Below are 16742 nucleotides of genomic sequence, written 5' to 3'. Positions count from 1 at the left end.
GCAGAACAGCAGACATTTGCAGGAAATTGGTCAAAATCAAACCCAGAGGAGATTGAGTACCATTGGTTGAGATCCGGGTCAGGAAGTTGATTGACTGTGTCAGTCCCAATGAGTCACAGAAGTCCTTTGCAGAAGTGCCATGGCAGTTGAGAGAGGTGCCCACACCAAGCCAACTGGCGTGATGACAATTGAAGTCACCACATATGAGGAAGAGAGAGTTGGGATGAGAAGATAGACGTTGGTCCATGTTTTCAGATAGTGAGGTGTAGATTGAGTCATCACTGTTAGGTGGATGGTACAGTATACATATAAACATGAGGTGGGAGTGGAGGGGAAGCCGTAGCCAGAGTTATTCCTGGGGGTGTGGGTGAGAGAGTGCAGTGCATGGTGAGTGAGGAATAGAGTTTTTTGGATAAAGAGAGGAACTCCCCCTCCAGGACGAGTATCAGGTCTATCATACTGGAGGAGGGAGTAACCAGGGCGAGATACTTTGGAGTCAGCGACATCTTGAAGGAGGAAAGTTTCTGTCAACAGATTATGTCTGGTTTGTTAGTGGCAACTTGTATGGAAAGATCTGTCAGGTTTGAGTGAAGGCCCTAGATGTTTGAGGTCCATACTTTTAAGGAAGAGGGAAGGGATGAGGCTTTGGGTGCAGGGGAGGGGAGGGGGAGGGTAGTGTGAGGGAGCAGAGGTGGAGGTCGTGAGAGTTGTTGGCAGCTGATGACAGATTGCAGAAGAGCTCGGGGAGAGGGTTAGATGAGGAGGAGGCCAAAGGGCTAAGTGCTGAAGGGATGAATAGTATTGGGGAGTAATAAGAGAGGGGACAAAAGTAAGTGGGAGATTAGAGGAGGTGGAGGACTGAGTTGAGGGTGAACAGAGAGAAGTTTACTTTGAAAAGGGGGAGGTGGTTGATTTGCGAGGGAGTGGTGAGAGGGTAGCTTTGAGGGAGAGGGGAGACAATGAGAGCAGGCATGGCCATGGGGAAGGAGGGTGAAGGGAGGTGTGGGGAGAGGGAAAGGATGAGACTGCGTCGAGGTATAAAAACATGAGGTGGGAGTGAAGGGAAAGCTGTAGCCACCAGCTTAGTGGAGACACCTGTACTTTCAGCCAGGTTATTCACAAGATCTCGACTTAATAAATAAGTTTCAATAACATGTTGGGAAGTTGTTTTTGAAGTTGTAAATTTTGTCCCACGTCAAACTTGTTGCCATATTTATCAGAATATTCTCCTGCAGGTTATTTCCGATTCAGCTGAATGATAGCAAAACATGAATAAAAGCGACAAACGTGACAACCTTGTGTCTGTAGTACACATGTACACATCACACGTACGAGTTTAAACTCTTGAAGTGTTGACCTCCTCGACCACCTCCAGCATGTCGTTCTTGTGGCCAAAGTTCTCTCAAAATGCTCTCACAGACCACTCGTGTAATTCATCTTCAACACAGTTCTCAGCAAGTCGTAAATACTGACCTTGCCTCTCCTCAGGAAAGGTGTTTGAGTAGCTGCGCATTCATTGAGACCACTTTGTGCTCATGTGGATCTTGCTGTTCTTGAAGAAACACCTGTACTATCAGCCAGGTTATTCACAAGATCTCGACTTAACATTTCCTGAGACACCGAATTATCATCACTCTTGGGGAAGTTGAACTTTCTTCTTCAACTTCTTGTATTCCAGACAGTACTAGTTTCACGTATCGTCTGCTTAGTCTTGCGTAAAGCCTGGTGTTGGCTTTGCGGTGAGGGTGGCTGTTAGGACATCATAAATGGCACAATTTTTTTTTTTTTTGGGACATCGCAAATGGCACAAGCAAAAGGCGTGAAGAACTGCTTTAACATGTTGAATAAGGTGGTGTAAAAGACGGTGCATCAACGGTTGTAAACTTATGAAAAAGTTTTTTTTTCTTTCTTTATAGCCTTTGAAATCTTCGTTTCCATTGAATTATATACTTGAACACTGCAGAACAAAAATCACCTTGTTGGGACTTGCAAAATCCTCCAGTTGAGCAGTGCTTGGACAAAATATCACGCCAATTTACGTCATCTCGACCAATCAAATGTGGCGCTCTCAGCGTTGAGATTCAGACAAAATTGGTGGCTTATCAGAAATATAGTCAGTAAGAGGTTCAAAGACCTTTCCCATGTCTTTTTTCTCAAGACTGCATGGAACATGGTGTTTCTTGAACTTTCGAGTTACACTTGATACGATCCCATCACAAGTTTTTTGCTTTTTATACATAGTTTTTCATGTTTTATTTATTTTATTTTATTTTATTTATATTTTTACTGTAATTTCCAATCCTGCACTGTACATATAACATAGCTGTGACATTTTAGTCCATAAAGCACCACTTTGATTGCACTCTGAATGCATATTGACTCGGCACTCTTCAACTTCCTGTTTGATCATTTAACAAAGTTTGTATGTGACAGAATCCTTGGCACCATTACATGTTACTTCACTAAACCTGCCATTATAATGCGATTTATTCCATATCACTGAAGCTTTATTCAGTTGTCATCTTATTTTGCTTACATTCCCAAAAGAAGCCCACAATGCGAACCTTTTACCGCAGGCGCAGAGCAGTCCCGACCTATGACGTTTATGCCGACGTCAAAGCCAGCGTTCACAACAGTTCCAGGAGAGGGCACACCGACACCATTTGTGTTTAACCCTGGCACCTGGTACATCATCATTGAAGCAAAGGGCGTCTTTCTGGTAAATGATGAGACAAATCTCTAAATGTTTGCAAGGTGTTTGCACAATGCCACTTGCACTGTGACATCGAGCCCTTGTACTGAAAAACTGTTGCCTTTCATCTTTATGACCAGAAATTTGTTTTTTTTTTGTCTCATGGTGGATATCAGTAGTTAATCTTATCAGAAACCCTTGCCTTGGATTATTTAGGCCCATTCCAAATTCATTTGCTTCAGATATTATGAGGCAAGGTCATATACATATACATATACATATACATATACATACATAATGGCATTGTGTGTGTGTGTGTCTCTCTGTCTCTCTGTCTCGGCTCGGTCTCTCTGTCTCTGTCTCTGTCTCTGCCTCTGCTTCTCTCTCTCTGCCTCTTCTCTCTCTCTCTCTCTCTCTCTCTCTCTCTCTCTCTCTCTCTCTCTCTCTCTCTCTCTCTCTCTCTCTCTCTCTCTCCCCCCCCCCCTCTCTCGCTTTGTTCCTTATGCACGGCCACATCTTATAAGTTGAAACTCCAAACTTTGGATACAAATACAAGTTTGTGTGGGGGTAAGATGGGTTATGTGGCCGCATCCTCACGCTGGGGTGTGGGGGGCAAGGGGAGTGGTGTAAATTATCTTTGTAAATGTGTACCATATTGCGCCGCCTCATGGTGGAGACAGAGGTGATTACAATTTCCTTTTTTACCTGGGCAATGTTGAGGTTGAAGCACTTCTCATGGGTAAATTTGTTCCTCTTCCTTTCTCCCCTCAATCTCCCCCCCCCCAAAAAAAAAACAAAAATGGAGGGAGCTGTCAAAGCCTGTCGTCATATGTGAGACATTTCTCACGGGAAAGGACATCAGGACGAATGGGGGGAAGGGGGTTGGGGTAGTGGGACGTGAGGATGGGAAGCGGAGGGGGGAGTGGTTCGTGGTGAGGGTGAGAGGATAAAGCACACTATGCATTGATAAATTTGTCTTCCTTTCCTTCTTCTCACCCAAAATTTTTGGCAAATACAACGATTCATTGGACCATCAGCAAAGTGATGCGTAGGCTCTGCTCGTCATGAATATTCTATTTTTCTTTCAGGATTACCTTGTGCTACTACCAAGCACCTACTATGAGGCAGGAATTCTGCAAATGGACGTGACGGAGCCATGCGTGATAAATCAAACAGCACAATCAGAACACAGGTGAGTGTTTGCTTAATGGTGCCTTATTGGATTTGGTGTCAGAAGTGGGATATTTTTGATAATTTTGTTTATCTGCTAAGTTTTCTTGATCAATTGACATATTTTTGAAAGAACCTCTGTATATGTTGTTTTTTTCCAGAAATTATTTAAAACTGCATCAACATGGGCTGTAAGTTGTAATCATATTGAAATACAGAGGTTTCCACTGCCAAGTTAGCGAATTATACCATCCGTTAACAAAAGCATGTGCCATAATTTGTAAACATTCTACAATGAATGCTCTTTGATCATAAGTGTCAAATTCTTACATATCAATAGGAATAACCATGATGATATGCTCAATACAATTGACATTCGGTGGTTTTTGTGATCCATCATATGTGCTTTCATCATTGTTTAGGTCCTGTACTTTGTGTGAGGTACAATCCTCACTGTACCCAAATCTATTTCCAGCTGCTTACAGTTTGATTTCCTGTCTCTGGGAGCCTTTCCTGGTGTTGTGGTTTTAAGTGGTTTTCATTTACTTCCTGATGGTGGCCGCATTCCCGTGTCCAAGCAGCAACCCTCACCTGTACACCCATTCATGGCAAAGCTGGGCTTTTCTCAGGTGAGTTGGAACCATTAATTATCATTCCACCCCCCTGAGTTAATACTTGGTGGAAGCACCTTTGACAGCAATTACAGCTGTGCGTCTGTTGAACTAGGTATCGACCAACTTTGTAAACATTGATTGGGCAATATTTACCAATTCTTCTGCACAAAACTGTTCAAGCTCAGTTAGGTTGCGTGGGGAGCGTTGATGGACAGCAATCTTGAAGTAATGGTACAGATTTTGCCAAGTCATTCAAGTCATGTCCTTAGCAATCTTGAGGGCCACTCAAGGACATTGATCTTTCTGTTTCTTAGCCACTCCAGTGTAGCTTTGGCTGTGTGCTTCGGGTTGTTGTCATGTTGAAATGTGAACTTCCTTCTCAATTTCAGCTTTCTTGCAGAGGGCAGCAGGTTTTCCTCTTGGATTTTTCTGTATTTTGCTCCATCCATTTTCTCTTCTATCCTCACAAGTGCCCAAGTCCCTGCTGATGAGAAACATCCCCATAACATGATGCTCTGACCACCATGCTTCACAGTAGGGATGGTGTTCTTTGGATGATGTGCTGTGTTGGGTTTGTGCCAAATGTAACGTTTTGCATTTCGGCCCAAAAGTTCCATCTTGGTTTTGTCACACCACAAAACTTTTTGCCACACGGTTTCAGAATCTCGAATGTTTTTTTGCATACCTCATGTGGGACTCAAGGTGGACTTTTTTGAGTTATGGCTTCCTTCTTGCCACCCGACTGTACAAACCAGACTTGTGGAGTGCTTCATATATTGTTGTCACATGCACACGATGATCAGTCTTTGCCATAAAGACCTGTCGCTCTTTCAAAGTTGCCATTGGCCTCTTGGTGGTCTCTGGTCAATCTCCTCCTTGCTTGGTCATCCAGTTTGGAGGGACGGCCTGATCTTGGCAAGATCTTGGCAGGGTCTTGGTGGTACCATACGCCTTCCACTTCTTAAATATTGTCTTAACTGTGCTCCAAGGGATATTCAAGGCCTTTGAAATATTTTTATACCCATCCCCTGATCTGTGCCTTTCCACAACTTTATCCCTGAGGTCTATTGAAAGCTCCTTGGTGCTCATGTCTGAGTCTTTCCTGTGAAATGCATGACCCAGCAGAGGAAACTTCCAGGAACAGATGATTTCATTCTGAAATAATCAGAATCACTGCAATTTAATACAGATGGAGGCCAATTAACTTGGTGTGTGATTTTGAAGGTGATTCGTTACACCTGATTTAATTTACAATTGCTATTATAAGGAGGGTGGCCACCTATACAACCAAGATATTCTAGTTTTGTATTAGTAATTAATTTTATGAAATTTGGAAAAAAAAATTTTCACTTGGAAGTTGTGGGTTGCAATGTGTAAATAAAGGGAGGAAAAGTCTGATTTAATGCAACTTTATTCCAGGCGATAAGGCAACAAAAGAAGAAAATTTTGAAAGGAGGTGTGGACTTTCTATTGGATCTATGGATATGTATTTAATATATAAAGCCCTTTCCAACCACTGACTGACTGACTCATTCACTGCAAGCTATGATATACAGCTCTGGAAAAAAATAAGAGACGACTCCAAATTTTTTTTTAAATCAGCATCTCTCCATGTATGGCAGTCATTCCATTCCAGTGTCTGTTGAATTCCAACACAGGCACACCTCATTCTACTTAGTAAGGTACTGATTAGGTGTTCACCTGAACCGAATCTTATTTAACAAGGAAAAGTATAAAAACCACTGCTGTGGTCATCACTATCCTCTTGCAATAGGACCAGCTGGATGGCAAAAACAGTGCTGGTAGTACCTCAAAAATAATTGATATCAAAAAAATAACTATTGACCATGCCAAAAGAGTTGAAAAGAAAAGTTTTGAGTGAGGAAAAGAAGGGTTCAAATCTGGCTTTACTGGCAGAGGGATACAGTGAGCATCACGTTGCTTCCATCCTTAAAATTTCAAAGACGGCGATTCATAAGAACAAGGTCAAGCAGCAGACATTGGTGACAACAAAGCTACAGACTGGCAGAGGGCGAAAACGACTTTCCACTGATGGGGATGACCGCCAACTCATTCGAATGTCACCCAACAACCGTAGGATGACATCAAGTGACCTACAAAAAGAATGGCAAACGACAGCTGGGGTGAAGTGCACGGCGAGGATGGTTCGAAACAGGCTCCTTGGGGCAGGGCTGAAGTCATGAAAAGCTAGAAAAAAGCCCTTCATCAATGAAGAGCCAGGCTGAGGTTTGCAAAAGACCATAATGATTGGACCGTAGAGGGATGGAGTGAGGTCATCTTCTCTGATGAGTCCAATTTTCAGCTTTGCCCAACACCTGGTCGTCTAATGGTTAGACGGAGACCTGGAGAGGCCTACAAGCCACAGCATCTCGCACCCACTGTGAAATTTGGTGGAGGGTCAGTGATGATCTGAGGGTGCTTCATCAGGCTCGAATCGGGCAGATTTGTCTTTGTGAAGGACTCATGAATCAAGCCACGTACAAGTTTGTCCTGGAAGAACACTTGCTTCCTTCTGCTCTGACAATGTTCCCCAACTCTGAGGATTGGTTTTTCCAGCAGGACAATGCTCCATGCCACACAGCCAGGTCAATCAAGGTGTGGATGGAGGACCATCAGATCAAGACCCTGTCATGGCCAGCCCAATCTCCAGACCTGAACCCCATTAAAAACCTCTGCAATGTGATCAAGAGGAAGATGGATGGTCACAAGCCATCAAACAAAGCCGAGCTGCTTGAATTTTTGTGCCAGGAGTGGCATAAAGTCACCCAACAGCAACGTGAAAGACTGGTGGAGAGCATGCCAAGACGCATGAAAGCTGTGATTGAAAATCAGGGTTATTCCACAAAATATTGATTTTGAACTCTTCCTGAGTTAAAACATTAGTATTGTGTTGTTTAAAAATGAATATGAACTTGTTTTGTTTGTATTATTTGAGGTCTGAAAACACTGAATCGTTGTTGTTATTTTGACCAGTTGTCATTTTCTGCAAATAAATGCTCTCAATGACAATATTTTTATTCGGAATTTGGGAGAAATGTTGTCAGTAGTTTATAGAATAAAACAAAAATGTTTATTTTACTCAAACACATTCCTTTAAATAGTAAAACCAGAAAAACTGATAATTTTGCAGTCTCTTTCTCTTTATTTTTATGCAGATAAAAACGTCTCTTTATTTTTTCCAGAGCTGTATATACGCGCGCGCACACACACACACACACACACACACACACACACACACACACACACACACACACACACACACACACACACACACACACACACACACACACCTCCCATACGAGCGCTTGTGAGTGGACTGTTGTGACCAAGGCACCGTGGCCTGTTCCAAGTTCCGTTTGCGGTCATATCTGCTTATGTACACACGCATAAAGTATATCAAACGACAACCACAACCACAAACAAAGACAACCACAAATCTTTCAACAGAAGTCTTTAAAAGAAGAATTTAAGTGGAAAATTAGAAAAATTCAATTCAAAAATATATCAACGCACAGAGAATACAAAATGTCAGTCTATGTTTTTCGCTGCTCAAACCAACATGGCGGAACTCCGAACACGAGGTCGATGGGCTTTGTTTTAACATGTATTTATCTATGTTGAAGTGATGGGTGATATAATGAAAGCAGATTGCACAAAAAGGGGAAACGTGTAAAAAAAAAATTTGCACAACATTTTCAGCAGACGAGGTACGACAGCGCAGGGCCAAACGTAGGTGTGTGGAGATTGAATTTTGTTCGTCGATCGATGTAGTTTGGTTGTATTTCATAGAGAGAGTGTGCAGAGTAACAGTGCGGGTACTTTTGCTGTGTATCAGCACGGCTTGCAACCGAACAACCAAGCAGCTTGCAGATCTGTTGCCAAGTGGGTTAAGCACTCAAGAAGCCACACAAACGAAATGGTTGATAAGGAATGGCAGGCTTGACAAGCGATAGATAGCTGAATGGTAATGGGATACACCAGCAAAAACAAAAACATCGCTAGTTTCTTAACATTTTCAGATTTCACTCCAGGTTTTGACTGTTTAGTCCTTGTGATGTTGTTGTTGTTCGTCTTTCGGCTGCTCCCATTAGGGGTTCGCCACAGCAGATCATCCGTTATGATCCGCCTACTGATTTGGCATAGGTTTTACACCAGACGCCCTTCCTGACGCAACCCTGGTCGCCTCTTACGACACAGGGATATGGATGGGGTTTCACCATGATTCCGGGATGCCCTACACCCTCTCATAGCGTGGCCCAGTGCAGAGCTCCAGTCCTCAAGCGATCCTCCAACCCAAGCTTCCGAGTAGCCGGATTACAGGCGCACGCCACTACGCCCGGTTGTTTAGTCCTTGTGATATGATCCTCAATTCCGAAATCATATTTTGATTATATACTTTAATTAGTCTGTGAGAGTAGATCATGTTTCCAAGGCATGGCTTTTTGAGTAGGCCGAATCAAAATGGTGCCTAAGAACCCTGTGAGATGAAATTGGGCTGACTAAGGATAAGCCTTTCATGGAGGTAAGCCATTAATCCCCACCCATGGTCAAAAAACTATCTTCAAAGGGGGTGTTTAAATTTACTCAAACACCTAGTTTTCATTTATGTACTTCCTTGGAGTTTCTTTAGCATGCATGCAAGGTCTGGGGATGCACGCGCATGCACACACACACACACACACACACACACACACACACACACACACACACACACACACACACACACACACACACACACACACACACACACACACACACACACACTTATTATTACAGATCACATCTGTCTGCTGATGGACTGTTGAACCCTTCATCCCTTTATCCCTTTTATTTTTAACAAGTTTTAATTTTCCACTGATCATTCGACCCACTTTATTTCACTCACCAATCACATGAGCTTTGGCCCTGGTCATGTCCAGATGTCTGGGTGGAATGTCTTTGTATTTGCTTTGTCTCTTTTTATTATACAAAGTCTGTCCAATCACGTTATTCTTTCCACTCCTTCAAAATGCCGAGTCATCGCTGTCACACATTGCCCCTAATTATTATTCCATATATTTTCTGTTCCCATTGACCCTCCTTTCCTGTCCATCTGCACTTTTCCACATTTACCCTTCTTGTCAGATGTCTGCTTCTGTGCACGTCGAGTCTCGATTGAGCCCACCTGGTTCCCTTATCCCATCCGTATGTCCATATTTACACTGCCTTTATGTTCATTCCCTGCTCATTTCTCCATCCTCCATTGTTGACCAACTCCCTCTATTCCATCATTGTCATCATCATCACCCCCCGTTTTTTTTTTTTAGCACTTTCATGAGAATAGACCTCTGTGTAAAAATAAACATAATTTGTGTCTTGATGTTGTAATGTTGTAATTTGTGATTTTATATTGTACTGTTGGTGTTTTTGTGGTATTCCATCCTTTTTCAACTCCATCTCAAAAACGTTTCATTCGTGTTGGTGAAAGTATTGCCGAACATTCCAATAACTTAACATTCCCACAACAACACAATGTAAAATTGAACAATCCAACCCACGGCAGAACGTCCCTACCCATGGTAATGAGCATCCCGTGATTTAAAGAACATTCCAATGATCGAACAAACTATTTGCATTTCCAAAATTGCATCTTTCCAATCAAATAACCTTCTACTTATCCATTGAAGCCTTTAACGGTTTTGCCTTTTTCACTCAACGTTTGTTTGCAGCACAATGTGCACGTGCAGCTCACGGATTTGCAGCCGGGAGAATCTGTGCTCGTGCTGGAGTATGCGGGTTTTGAAGGACCCGTACACGATCCCCGCGTCACGGTGCGACACGGCCCAAGCTCCGACGTGCACGCTTTGCTGCACGTAACTCTGTGCCCTTACAGGTGTGTCCCACAATGGTACATCTGTGCAATGGGCCGGGTCGATAGAACTCACGTTGATCGGTGGAACGCCTGGTGGTGCCTGGTGAGACGTGCAAAACGTATCACTTTGACACGAGTACACCTTTTCACTCTGATCGTTATGAGTGGGACTTGTTAATGTTCATAAATGTATGCACACGCCAACGTTTGCAACTGGTCTAGTGTTGTTCAAACCTCAAGACTAAACGGTCTTTGAGTAGATCTCAAGAAATGGTGCCATTGACCCTCAAGGGATGAAAGAGAGGGACTCTGATCACGCATTCTCATTTGTTCGGTGCAGTTTCTTGTGCCGCGTCGTCGCTGTGGATTATTTGGACCGTCTCGCCGTGTTCCACCTGGGCACCAGCGCTGAAATTGTTCTTTCTGAGCACAGAGGCCAACTTTTCATTGTGAGTCCTTCGTTATTCATTTACTTCACTGTTGTGTCTCTCTCTGTCTCACTTTTAAAATATATAAATAAATGCTTCTCTTTCTGTCCTCTTTTTTTTTTTTTTTTTTACATTCTCATTCTGCCAACTGACATGCCTGCACTTTCCACATTGATATCCATTTTATTATGAATGAATCACATGATAATTGTGGTCGGATGAAGCTTCAGCACAATGAAGCGATGTTTCTTGAGCACCCCAGTCTGACAGGCTGTCCCACAGATACGTTGCTTAACATTTGTAAATGATGAAGAGTGGTTTTGATTTACCAAGTGAGAAACAACTGCGGTTGAGACCTTTGCTCTGTTTCAGCATAAAGTTTATTTGATTCCAAGTGAGGAGTTTACACTGGAGTATGTGGAACCCAAGATGCACTGCATCGCGAGGCAGGCCGGGGACACACAGCACAGGTAACTACCGATTTAACCAGTTTGTTAGTGGAACCACTACCTTGTTTGTTTGCAGAGGTGATCATGACCCATATGTGGATTTGCTCCCTGTTCATGTGTTTCCCCTTTCCTGCCATCAGTCCCCTCTGCCAACAGTCCAGCTTTACCCATCCTGAGGAAGCCCTTAAGGTCGAAGCCGAGGGTTCGGACCGCAACCCATTACCGGACTCAACCTCTCACGGTCCACGACCCGTTACCAGAGACCACAGACCGACCAGACCCCCACCCATGGCTCGAGTCACACACGGTCTGGTGCTGCTTGAAAAAAACAGGGTATGCATGATTGTCCATACATGAATGATGAGTATTCTTCAGGAATACTAGCATGGTTCATCTCACTACGCTCGCCTCTCCACACGTCGTTGCAGAGATTGACGTCACAGATTTGCTGTGTGGGCATGATTTACACCAATCATAATACAAACATTTATTTTATCAAAATTTATTTGTAATATTGCTGATATTGCATTTATTTGAAATTTCATTTGTGATCTGAGAAGGTCCAAGTGGTCTAATCTGTCTGAAGGGTGAAAGGGGTCTAAATATTGTTAAGGTCTAAGGGGTCTAAAGGAATTTTGGGGTCTTTTGGGACTTTTGGGTCTTTGGATCTTTTAAGTCTTCTGGGTCTTCAGGGTATTTTGGGTTTTTTTCATGACATTTGGATCTTTAGGGTTTTTTGGGTCATTGGGGTCTTTTGGGTCTTTGGGATCTTCTGGTTCTTTGGGGTCTTCTGTGTATTTTGGGTCTTCAGGGTCTTCTGGTTCTATGTGGTCTTCTGAGTCTTCAGGGCTTTTGAGTCTAAAGTGTCTTTTGAGTCTTCTGGGTCTTCAGGGTATTTTGGGTTTTTTTGTGACATTTGTCTTTACGGTTTTTTTTTTGTGTCTTTGGGGTCTTCTGGTTCTTTGGGGTCTTCTCGATCTGCAGGGACTTTTGAGTCTTTGGGGTCTTCGGGGACTTTTGGGTCTTCTGGGTCTTTTGAGTCTTCTGGGTCTTCAGGATATTTTGGGGGTTTTTTTCGTGACATTTGGGTCTTTAGGGTTTTTGGGGTCTTTGGGGTCTTCTGGTATTTTGGGGTCTTCTGGATCTTTGGGGACTTTTGGGTCTTTGCGGTCCTAGGGGTCTTGTGGGTCTTTTGGGGGTATTTGGTGACATTTGGGTCTTTTGGATCTTCTGGTTCTTTGGGGTCTTCAGGGTCCTTGGGGACATTTTGGTGTCTGGGTACTTTTGGGTCTTCAAGGTCTTTGGGTCTTCTGGGACTTTTGAGTCTTCAGGGACTTTTGGGTCTTTGCAGGTCTTTGGGGGTCTTGGAGGTCTTCGTTCTTCAGAGTTCTTCAGAGTTCTTCGGAGTTCTTTGGAGTTCTTCGGGGTCGTCGTGGTCTTGGAGGTCTTGAGGGTCTTCAGGGTCTTTTAGGTCTTTTGTGTCAAAAAGAGTCCTCAAGGTCTTAGAGGTTCTTCAAAGATCTAAGGGGTCTCAGCAGTCTAAAGGGTCGAAAGGTACATTCCAATAGTACGTAACGAATAGACATAGTCACACGGCTGGAGGGAGCAACGGAGGAACGAAAGCACACCGAGACCGAGCTCTTTTTATCGATTGGGTGTGGGTGTGGGTGTGGGTGTGGGAAATTTGAAATTTGGTAGAAATAAGGTGGAAATTTGGCAGATGTGTGTATTAAATCAACAATGTCAAACCCATGGTGTCCTCCACAGCTGGAGCAAAGCTTCACAACGACTGTGCCAAATTTGGGCCGCTACGTGCTTGTGGGACACTTCTTTCAGCCAGAGGGCCCAGCCTATACTGCCACCGTGAGCCTGGAGCCCGCCGTACCATCTCGAGGTCAGACTCGTTCTGTGTATACAAGGTTTCCATGAAAGTGGATGGTTTAATGGCTGAAGCAGCGAGCACCAATTGAACGACACTCCATCTTCTTTATTAATATCTGCACTTCTGGAGTGGGGGACCAACAGGTGGTCATGTGGCACCTATGGCCACAACAGCACTTGTGTAAGCTAGTGAGGTACTATATGGTGAGCTTTCCAAGATGGTTATTCGTGACATGGTAATTCCTTGATTGCTTTGTTTACTCGTGCAGGCAAGCTTGCCGTACCTGGCTGTTTGCACTCATATGGCTGTCGAAGTGCCGCCGAGTTTGAGAGAGGAAAGGTCGTGGAGGTTCCCGCAGGTCACATTGTGATCACCATACGTATCCCTCCTGGAACTACACTCTGGCTGGTAGGGCTTCCTGTGCCTCTGGTGATTGTGGCATCTCATGCGTTTTCTTCATTGTAATCCATTTGTGTGTAAGAACAGGAGTGTCAAGATAGGAAGGTTAAAGTGAACCTCCAAGACAATTATTTTACCCCAAAGGTTCACCTGTGTCGTGTGTTTGTTTTGCCATGCTTTACTCGGTGTCTGCAATGTAACATTCTTCATCGAATCGGCCAGGCCATTGCACTCTTAGGTGACACTAAAAACTCTTTCTCAGGTGAAGCGCCAGATTTGAGTGCCAATACGATAAAACCTCTTGAATAATTAATATTAATCGGCACGTTGGTTCTTGTGGAACATGTGATCTCTTTCCCATCAGCCAAGTGTATTTAAATGAGCCACACATATGATGCGTCTTTAATTTGGGGACGATGCTCACCATTCACCTGTCTTCATCTTTTTTTCTTCTTTTTTTTGTGGACAGAGTCGAGGCTCATGGAAGAGCGAGTACACTGACTGAATGGATCAGGACATAACAGACCAAAAGGAACAGTTGAGAGCGGGAGAAACACCAACAGCCGAGGTGAAAGCCAAGATAGAGGGAGACTCGGACAAACAATGGTTGTGGGGAGGATTGGGGGGCAGGAGAGGATGCATTGGGTGGACAAGATGGATACAGAAGGAAATTCCAAGAAGGGAAAACTGGAAATTTGGAAGGGTTTGGGTTTGGGGTGGGCTGGGAGGAAGGGCATAATGAGGGGAGAAAATATCATGGTTTTAGATGGGGGATGATCTGAGATGGCAGTGAACAGCTGTCTTGAAGAGCTGGAGGGAAGAATGAGATTGAAGAGGATCTGGAACTTTGTTCCACAGCTGGAAAAATGAGGAACAAATGAGTGGAGGTGAGCAGTGTTCCTGGATTTAAGTAGTTTCACCAGAAGGAGGTTGATGGTGAACCATGTGTGCCCTGCAGTGAGGGGGAAAAGCACAGAAAGAGCAGAGGTTGCAAGACCGGCAAGGAGGCAGTCTGCGATGATGAAGTGATAGCCCCATATACTCAGCTTCATTGCGGGAGATTCCACAAATCTTGAAGGCCTTGGTTTCCATGACGTCGAGCTGAGCAAGATATGTGAGGCAGGAGAGCCAGCGAAGAGGGGAGATCAGTACTCCAGCACCCTGTGGATGAAGGCTTTGTCGGTAGGTAGGAGTTCAGGTGTGCTTAGGAAGGACTTTGTATGCCGAGTCAGCATCTGGCTTTGGAGGCCAACTGTGAAATGTGGTTTGCCTAAGAAAAATCATGGCTGATAGTGAGACCCAGGAGTTTGAATGATTGAACTTCCTCAAGAGGATTGTGAAGAAAGTAGGTAGGATGGTTCTTTCAGAGAGAGAGAGAGAGAGAGAGAGAGAGAGAGAGAGAGAGAGAGAGAGAGAGAGAGAGAGAGAGAGAGAGAGAGAGAGAGAGACTGACTGACTGACTGACTGACTGACTGACTGACTGACTTCAGTGACATCAGCAGCTGGCTTCCACTTGTAAGGAGAAGTAGTTCTGAGATCTTTTACCTTCGTACATCCAGCATCAATAAACTTCTGCACAAGAGTACAATTGCTGCAGACCCCTTCAAAAATGGGGTTTAAATAGATAGGCTCATTTAAGAACATTTTCAGGGAGTAGTCATTGTTATTTCGGCGAACGGTGACTGCCTGCCATGCCTTCAGCATACTTCTATAAAACAGGGGGACTGATGCTATATCAACTTTCTTGGTGTCAATAAGGAACAGTTCCTGATCGTAGCCGAGTTTCCCCGCCTGCCGAAGCAGGCAGTGAGCCAAGGCCTTCCACGAAATGTCCGTGTACAGCAGTCTGCGAAGCGAAAGGAGGCGAAAAGCCATCACCTTGCTGGTAATAGCGATCAGCCCCTGTCCTCCTTCAACAACAGGCAGGTTTAACACACCAGGTTGGAGCCAATGCTTTCCTCCCCAAAATAAGTCAATAAGAATTGATTGTAGTTTTTTAAGAAACAAATCTGGGGCCTGCAGTGCCATAAAAACGTGCCAAAGCATTGATGCTGCGAGGTTGTTGATAACAAGGGTTCGGCCCCGATAGGAGAGTTGACAAAGTAAGCCCTTCCACTTTCGTAAACGTCTCTCAGTTTTAATTATTAGAGATTCCCAGTTTTTCAAAATGAAGTTTTCAGTTCCAAGAAAGACGCCTAGGTAAAGAATTCCATCCCTTGCCCATTCAAGTTGCTCGGGAAGAGTCGGAGGAATGGCGACATTTTGTGGACCAAGATGGAGAGCTCTGCTTTTTTTCCAGTTCACTTTTGTGGAACTTGCCAAACCGAATTCATGGACGCAACGGACCAAGGCTGAGACGTCTTCATCCGAGCGAACGATTGCACAAAGATCGTCTGCATAAGCAATCACTTTAAACGAGTTCGCCATTGGTTGAGGAACGAAACCGAGAAGACGTGCACGCAACCGAACGAGTAAAGGCTCAATCGCAAGAGAGTACAGGAGGCCAGAAAGAGGGCACCCTTGACGAATGCCTCTATTAGCCGGGAAAGGTGGACATAAAATATTGTTAACTTTTAGGAGACTAAAAGTGTTATTATACAGTGACTGCACATGAGAGATAAAATTTTCCCCAAAACCAAACCCCCGTAAAACAGAGAAAATATAAAAATGATCAATGGTATCAAAGGCCTTTTCTTGATCTAAGAACACCAACCCGACATGCCTTTGCTCAAGAGAACAAATGTCAATTATATCACGCACAATGAAGATACTGTCATGAATTGTCCTTTTCGGGACACAGTAAGACTGATCTGGGTGTACGATCTCCTCGATTATGGCTTTAAGGCGGTTGGCAAGGGCCTTGGAAAATATTTTGTAGTCTACACAGAGTAGTGAGATGGGACGTCAGTTGTGTGGTTGCTGAAGGTCTCCTTTTTTGGGGATAAGGGCGAGGACAGCCCTCCGGCAGCTTAACGGCAGTGAGCCTGATCGTCGACCGTCGATTATAACCTCAAGTAGTTCTCGTCGTAGGAGGTCCCAAAATGAGTTGTAGGTAAAATTCTGCAGGAATTCCATTCAGGCCGGAGGCCTTACCCGAGGGTAGAGTTTGAAGAGCAGCTTGGAGTTCCTCCAAAGTTACTTCCTTGTCCAGTTGTAGAACTGCAGATTTTGACAGGGTAGGTAAGGAAGAAGTCAACACTGTTATCATTTTGCTGTCGATTTTCGGAGCGTGATAA

General features: G+C 44.0%; 1 protein-coding gene across 1 annotated transcript in view; it reads left to right on the top strand.

Annotated features, from left to right (window-relative positions):
- Nucleotides 1–16742, top strand: part of LAMA5 (laminin subunit alpha 5) — a 406222-nt gene that overhangs the window by 159523 nt on the left and 229957 nt on the right. Inside the window, exons 23-31 of the mRNA XM_085862975.1 lie at nucleotides 2577–2719; nucleotides 3781–3884; nucleotides 4338–4491; nucleotides 10206–10369; nucleotides 10689–10797; nucleotides 11149–11246; nucleotides 11366–11558; nucleotides 12993–13119; nucleotides 13376–13515. Of these exons, the coding sequence (XP_085719101.1) occupies nucleotides 2577–2719; nucleotides 3781–3884; nucleotides 4338–4491; nucleotides 10206–10369; nucleotides 10689–10797; nucleotides 11149–11246; nucleotides 11366–11558; nucleotides 12993–13119; nucleotides 13376–13515 (1232 nt within the window). The remainder of the gene's footprint in view (nucleotides 1–2576; nucleotides 2720–3780; nucleotides 3885–4337; nucleotides 4492–10205; nucleotides 10370–10688; nucleotides 10798–11148; nucleotides 11247–11365; nucleotides 11559–12992; nucleotides 13120–13375; nucleotides 13516–16742) is intronic.

This window comes from Eptatretus burgeri, chromosome 17, assembly GCF_056783735.1.
Source record: "Eptatretus burgeri isolate ZD-2024b chromosome 17, Ebu_testis_v1, whole genome shotgun sequence".
Lineage (NCBI taxonomy): Eukaryota > Metazoa > Chordata > Myxini > Myxiniformes > Myxinidae > Eptatretus > Eptatretus burgeri.
The sequence above is the reverse complement of the archived record's forward strand: the minus strand, read 5'-3'. Positions and strand labels throughout refer to the sequence as shown.